General features: G+C 38.1%; 1 protein-coding gene across 2 annotated transcripts in view; it reads left to right on the top strand.

Moving 5' to 3' along the window:
* The window catches only part of CARPA (Carbonic anhydrase-related protein A), a 238,089-nt gene that overhangs the window by 167,222 nt on the left and 63,367 nt on the right, over positions 1–7,500 (top strand). The window contains exon 3 of one of the 2 annotated variants that reach the window (XM_071665914.1): positions 4,505–4,641. The exons of the other annotated variant lie outside the window; for it this stretch is intronic. Coding sequence (XP_071522015.1) covers positions 4,505–4,641 — 137 coding nt within the window. The remainder of the gene's footprint in view (positions 1–4,504; positions 4,642–7,500) is intronic. 2 annotated transcript variants of the gene reach the window in all.

Below are 7,500 nucleotides of genomic sequence, written 5' to 3'. Positions count from 1 at the left end.
GAACTGATTCAGATATTTGGGAGTGGATTTGGCAGCGGATGGAATCATGATAGCGGAAGTGAGTCACAGGGTGGGGGAGGGGGCGAAAGTTCTGGGAGCGTTGAAAAATGTGTGGAAGTCGAGAACATTTTCTCGGAAAGGAAAAATGGGTATGCTTGAAGGAATAATGGTTCCAACAATGTTATATGGTTGCCAGGTGTGGGCTATAGATAGAGTTGTGCGGAGGATGGTAGATGTGTTGGAAATGAGATGTTTGAGGACAATATGTGGCGTGAGGTGGTTTGATCGAGTAAGTAATAATAGGGTAAGAGAGATGTGTGAAAATAAAAAGAGTGTGGTTGAGAGAGCAGAAGAGGGTGTTTTCAAATGATTTGGTCAACTGGAGAGAATGAGTGAGGAAAGATTGACCAAGAGAATATATGTGTCAGAGGTGGAGGGAAGAAGAAGAAGTGGGAGACCCCATCCATAAACAAATTAAACAACCATGGAGGCATCATGCACCCTCATCCCCCGTACACACATCCCGCTGGGAGACAGATCATTACATACGTGTCAACGTCGATCATTACACTGATGTTGTCAACTATCCAGAAATAATCTATTGATGACTTTTTTGGAAATCATCAGCTGCCGGAACACGCAGAAAATCCGTGTCATTAACCCCCCGTATTATCTATCGACCCCGAACGCCCATACGGCCATTAACCTCTTCATTAACCTGTTTGTTCCATGCCTAACCAATCACTCCAGCTCTTCATTAACCTGTTTGTTCCATGCCTAACCAATCATTCCAGTGATTCTCTAATCGCTAATCACCCCATCCACCACCCCTCCCTCCAGAGTTCATTATCCATTTTGATGGCGTTTAAAAAAAGATTTTCCACACACACACACACACACACACACACACACATATATATATATTTTGGGAGCCTTGAAAAATGTGTGGAAGTCGAGAACATTATCTCGGAAAGCAAAAATGGGTATGTTTGAGGGAATAGTGGTTCCAACAATGTTGTATGGTTGCGAGGCGTGGGCTATGGATAGAGATGTGCGCAGGAGGATGGATGTGCTGGAAATGAGATGTTTGAGGACAATGTGTGGTGTGAGGTGGTTTGATCGAGTAAGTAACGTAAGGGTAAGAGAGATGTGTGGAAATAAAAAGAGCGTGGTTGAGAGAGCAGAAGAGGGTGTTTTGAAATGGTTTGGGCACATGGAGAGAATGAGTGAGGAGAGATTGACCAAGAGGATATATGTGTCGGAGGTGGAGGGAACGAGGAGAAGAGGGAGACCAAAGTGGAGGTGGAAAGATGGAGTGAAAAAGATTTTGTGTGATCGGGGCCTGAACATGCAGGAGGGTGAAAGGAGGGCAAGGAATAGAGTGAATTGGAGTCATGTGGTATACAGGGGTTGACGTGCTGTCAGTGGATTGAATCAAGGCATGTGAAGCGTCTGGGGTAAACCATGGAAAGCTGTGTAGGTATGTATATTTGCGTGTGTGGACGTGTGTATGTACATGTGTATGGGGGGGGGGGGGGGGGGTTGGGCCATTTCTTTCGTCTGTTTCCTTGCGCTACCTCGCAAACGCGGGAGACAGCGACAAAGTATAAAAAAAAAAAAAAAAAAAAAAATATATATATATATATATATATATATATATATATATATATATATATATATGTTTCCTTCGCTACCTCGCAAACGCGGGAGACAGCGACAAAGTATAAAAAAAAAAAAAAAAAAAAAAAAATATATATATATATATATATATATATATATATATATATATATATATATATATATATATTATCCCTGGGGATAGGGGATTAAGAATACTTCCCACGTATTCCCTGCGTGTCGTAGAAGGCGACTAAAAGGGGAGGGAGCGGGGGGCTGGAAATCCTCCCCTCTCGTTTTTTTTTTTTTTTTAATTTTCCAAAAGGAACAGAGAATTGGGCCAGGTGAGGGTATTCCCTCAAAGGCCCAGTCCTCTGTTCTTAATGCCACCTCGCTAACGCGGGAAATGGCGAATAGTTTAAAAGAAAGAAATATATATATATATATATATATATATATATATATATATATATATATATATATATATATATATATATATATAAAGAGAGAGAGAGAGATAGATAGATAGATAGATAGAGAGAGAGAGAGAGAGAGAGAGAGAGAGAGAGAGAGAGAGAGAGAGAGAGAGAGAGAGAGAGAGAGAGAGAGAGAGAGATTTATTAAGGAGAAAATATGAGAGTGTCTGAGAGGCAGCCAAAATCAAGAGGCTGGTAAATCCTCTGCTTCGTTAATCATTGTAGGAGTCAAGGAACTCGTCCAGTTAATGGTCGTTAATTCTCTTAACAGCTCATTTGGACCATAGTGACCCCTCTAGAAAACATTTGATGTTATTTCTGGCGTCATATACATATATATATATATATATATATATATATATATATATATATATATATATATATATATATATATATATATATTTCTTTTCTTTCAAACTATTCGCCATTTCCCGCGTTAGGAAGGTAGCGTTAAGAACAGAGGACTGGGCCTTTGAGGGAATATCCTCACCTGGCCCCCTTCTTTGTTCCTTCTTTTGGAAAATTAAAAAAAAAAAAAAACTGGAGGGGAGGATTTCCAGCCCCCCGCTGCCTCCCCTTTTACTCGCCTTCTACGACACGCAGGGAATACGTGGGAAGTATTCTTAATCCCCTATCCCCAGGGATAATATATATATATATATATATATATATATATATATATATATATATATATATATATATATATATATGATAATGCCCTCGTCCGGTGGAGTATGATGGACTCCATAGCCTATGCGTTAGCGGACCCAACTCCCAATCAAATGACATAGGTTCAGGAAGTCTTGTTACGTATTGAAAGAAGTCTTGTTAAGTATTGGAGGAAGTCTTATTACGTATTGGTGGAAGTCTTATTACGTATTGGTGGAAGTCTTATTACGTATTGGTGGAAGTCTTATTACGTATTGGAGGTAGTCTTATTACGTATTGGAAGAAGTCTTATTACGTATTGGAGAAAGTTTTATTACGTATTGGAGGAAGTCTTATTACGTATTGGTGGAAGTCTCATTACATATTTGAGGAAGTCTTATTACGTATTGGTGGAAGTCTTATTACGTATTGGAGAAAGTTTCATTACGTATTGGAGGAAGTCTTATTACGTATTGGAAGAAGTCTTATTACGTATTGGAGAAAGTTTCATTACGTATTGGAGGAAGTCTTATTACGTATTGGTGGAAGTCTTATTACGTATTGGAGAAAGTTTCATTACGTATTGGAGGAAGTCTTATTACGTATTGGAGGAAGTCTTATTAAGTATTTTCTTTTTTTTTTTGGCCAGTAGAATTTCTTATTGGTCAGAGTTTTGACTGACTTCTGTCTTATTAAGTCTGCAACTCAGTCCTTACCGACATTTTATTTACTGATACAATTCTATCAATATAAAGATTTTAAACTGAACCATTTATTTCCATTAATATTACACAGGAATGTTATTAGAATATTGTAAATAAATCAAGTTTTTAAACTAAACCTGTTTATTGTTTACTTTTTTCTTAGCTTAGAAATTTGTATTGAATTCGACTAAATCCTTTTTAAAAGTTTATCTTTTTTTATTCTCAGACAATTTAGTAGCTGAGATTTATTACTAAAGGGGTATGAATAAATCCCTCTCAGCTTATATCTGTTAGTAAAGGTGTCTGACTAAAATCCCTCAGTAAAAATATTAGATTAGAATCCCTCAGTAAAGATATTAGATTAGAATCCCTCAGTAAAAGATATTAGATTAAAATCCCTGAGCAAAAAGATAGACTAACATCCCTCAGTAAAGATAGACTAAAATCCGTCAGTAAAGATAGACTAAAATCCCTTATTAAAGATAGACTAAAATCCCTTAATAAAGATAGACTAAAATCCCTCAGTAAAGATAGATTTAAATCCCTCAGTAAAAATAGACTTAAATCCCTTGTTAAAGATAGACTAAAGCCCCTCAGTAAAGATAAACTAAAATCCCTCAGTAAAGAAGTTAGACTAAAATCCCTCAGTAAAGAAGTTAGACTAAAATCCCTCAGTAAATGAGTTAGACTAAAATCCCTCAATAAAGATGTTAGACTAAAATCCCTCAATAAAGATGTTAGACTAGAATCCCTCAGTAAAGAAGTTAGACAAATCCCTCAATAAAGATGTTAGACTAAAATCCCTCAGTAAAGAAGTTAGACAAATCCCTCAATAAAGATGTTAGACTAAAATCCCTCAGTAAAGAAGTTAGACTAAAATCCCTCAATAAAGAAGTTAGACTAAAATCCCTCAGTAAAGATATAGAATCTAGAATCTAGAATCCCCCAGTGAAGGAGTTAAACATAAATCCCTCAGTAAATGAGTTAGACTAAAATCCCTCAGTAAAGATGTTAGACTAAAATCCCTTTCTATTGGTTTCTTCTCCTCTCCATCCCCAGGCCCGGAGTTCTGGGGACTGATTAATCCAAACTGGAACATGTGTGAAAGAGGCCGCCGCCAGTCGCCAATCAACATTGAGCCAGACAAGCTTGTGTATGACCCTCACCTAAGACACATACACATCGACAAGCACAGGGTGAGTGTATGACGTGCGTGTGTGTGTGTGTGTGTGTGTGTGTGTGTGTGTGTGTGTGTGTGTGTGTGTACCTAAAGCTACAAGCCAGGGCTGTGACTGGTTTCCTTGGGGGTTCAAAAAGGCGTGAGGTGTGTGTGTGTGTGTGTGTGTGTGAACAAGTCCACTTGTTTGTGTCTTGTTTTTACGTTTAGTGTGGTCGGGAGGAGGAGGAAGAAGAAGAAGAAGAAGAAGAAGAAGAAGAAGAAGAAGAAGAAGAGGAAGAAGAGGAGGAGGAGGAGGGGGAATCATTAAGACCCAATTTATATATCCCAGTTCGAGGGGAGGATGAACAGCTGGATTGCCTGTGGGACTAAACTCCCCCCAGCCCACGATTGGAACTAGGGCCCGGGCCATCAACGCTATAACCACTAAGCCACGGAAGCATATGTATTCTGACGACAGTTTATGGCACATATGCATACTTTCTGAGTATACATTGGGTACAGAACGAACCCATTATTGAAAAAAAAATGGGTCAAGAGTTGAACCCAAGAGGGTGAATGGGGGATGCGTTCTTATGGTTGGAGAGATAATGGTGGTTGTCATGGGTGGAGAGTTAATGGTTAGAGAGGTAATGGTGGTTGTCATGGTTGGAGAGATAATGGGTTCTGGAATAGGTGAATTAAGGGTAGAACATCACCCATGATACCGTTACTTCCTCTGACCTCCCTTAGAAGGCCCATTAGGATGCCTCTTAGACTGCCTCATTAATGGGGAGAGACAGGATGACCCTTAGACTGCCTCATAAATGGGGAGAGACAGGATGACCCTTAGACTGCGTCATTAATGGGGGGAGGCAGGATGACCCGTTAGACTGCCTCATTAATGGGAAGAGGCAGGACGACCCTTAGGCTGCGTCATTAATGGGGAGAGGCAGGACGGCCCTTAGGCTGCGTCATTAATGGGGAGAGGCAGGACGGCCCCTTACACTGCCTCATTAATGGGTGGAGGCAGGACGGCCCCTTAGACTGCGTCATTAATGGGGAGAGGCAGGACGACCCTTTGACTGCGTCATTAATGAGGAGAGGCAGGACGACCCCTTAGACTGCGTCATTAATGGGGAGAGGCAGGACGGCCCTGCTTCATCACTGTGGAAAGTGAAAGACTCGACCAATTAGTCGAAAATTGCGTAAATGACCGTTTTCTTTACGATGCTCAGGTGATTACCCCCATTTTCTCGCACCAGCATCACCATTTCCACTACAACTCTTCACAAAATACATAACAGATGCTCTACAGTTCGAACTCGCTCATTCGAAGCCTCCTTATTCGGAAATGTGGGATTCGGAAAAGAAAAAAAAAACCCTGTCCATTTCGAACCTGTGAACCTGAAGCCCCATTCATCCGAACCCTTTAGATTCAAGAACTGTGTACCACACCCTCCCACCCATCCATCCCGCCCCCCCTTTAAAAAAACACTCTACACCTGAAACCTGTTTATTTTCAATATCCCTTAGACTTAGAATTCATTCGATCGGAACGTGCGCGTTTGGAACCGAAGCATTTTTGAACCGGTTTCATTCGGAACGGTTCTATTCACACGATTCAGTATTCGGAGTCGCCGTGCTCAGAACAGTAATAGGTGGAAAAAAAAAAAAAAGGTATAAGCGGGTAGGCGATATGAGACCCAAAATAAGCTCGAAATTGTAAGTGTTTACTTTCTTTCGCCGTGCTTTCGCTCCTTTAGCTTTTTGATATTCGTTCCTTTAGTATTTTTTTTTTCGATGATTTTTTATCAAATCTGTTTTTCCCCCTTTAATCTTTCTATTTCTATTCTTCCTAAGGCTCGAGAATTTAGATGATATGTTTATATGTTACATATTTTAGAGTGATGGTTTATGAGGAACTTTCTATGAAAATCTATATCTAATGAATTTTTTCAATAATGATAATATTAGTCATAGTGATAATGATAATATATATATATATATATATATATATATATATATATATATATATATATATATATATATATATATTTGGTAAACATGTGATTGTCCAAGACAATCACAAGTTTACCAAATGGCGTCCTAGCTACGTCCCTTCGTTGTATATCAACTGACTGTTATATTTCTTTCTTGTATCTCCCCTGATGATGTGATTATTACACAAAAGTGCACTTGGGAACTTATGGTGTTTCATATTTCCCCCTTGAACTCATGGGAATATATATATATATATATATATATATATATATATATATATATATATATATATATATATATATATACACACAAGATAGACAGAAAAATGATATATATCATTGCAGATAATTCTTTCCCTCTCTCTTTCTGACCCATAAAGACTTCCACATTTTTTCCCTGTGAAATCTTTTGTCATATACTGGTTTAAAGAAAGAAAGAAAAGAGACAAAACAATTTTTTCCCGTTTTGTTAATTTTTTTTTTTTTAATTCCAAACACGTAACTCGTATTTAAATCATTTCGTTACAGTGGTACATTTTGAGTTTTCCAACACTCTCTTTGCTGTGCTGACACAGATACACAAAGGGTACAATAAATCTCATGAGAAAAGCCTAAAAATGTAGAAAAGCGAGTCTGAAGATAATCCAGGGCCCAAAATTATTTTTCCGAATTACTTCCTTGTAAAGATAAAACGAGAGAAAAAATATGCGTAGAATAATAAAAATTATGGTGGAATGGATTTACTTTTCATATATATATATATATATATATATATATATATATATATATATATATATATATATATATATATATATATATATGAAGGAGAGGGATAAGTCTGATAGACAACTTATTTTAACCTTATTCTCCCAACTTAGCTAGTCTAAGACATGTTC

The sequence above is a fragment of the Panulirus ornatus genome, chromosome 10 (genome assembly GCF_036320965.1).
Source record: "Panulirus ornatus isolate Po-2019 chromosome 10, ASM3632096v1, whole genome shotgun sequence".
NCBI lineage: Eukaryota > Metazoa > Arthropoda > Malacostraca > Decapoda > Palinuridae > Panulirus > Panulirus ornatus.
The sequence above is the reverse complement of the archived record's forward strand: the minus strand, read 5'-3'. Positions and strand labels throughout refer to the sequence as shown.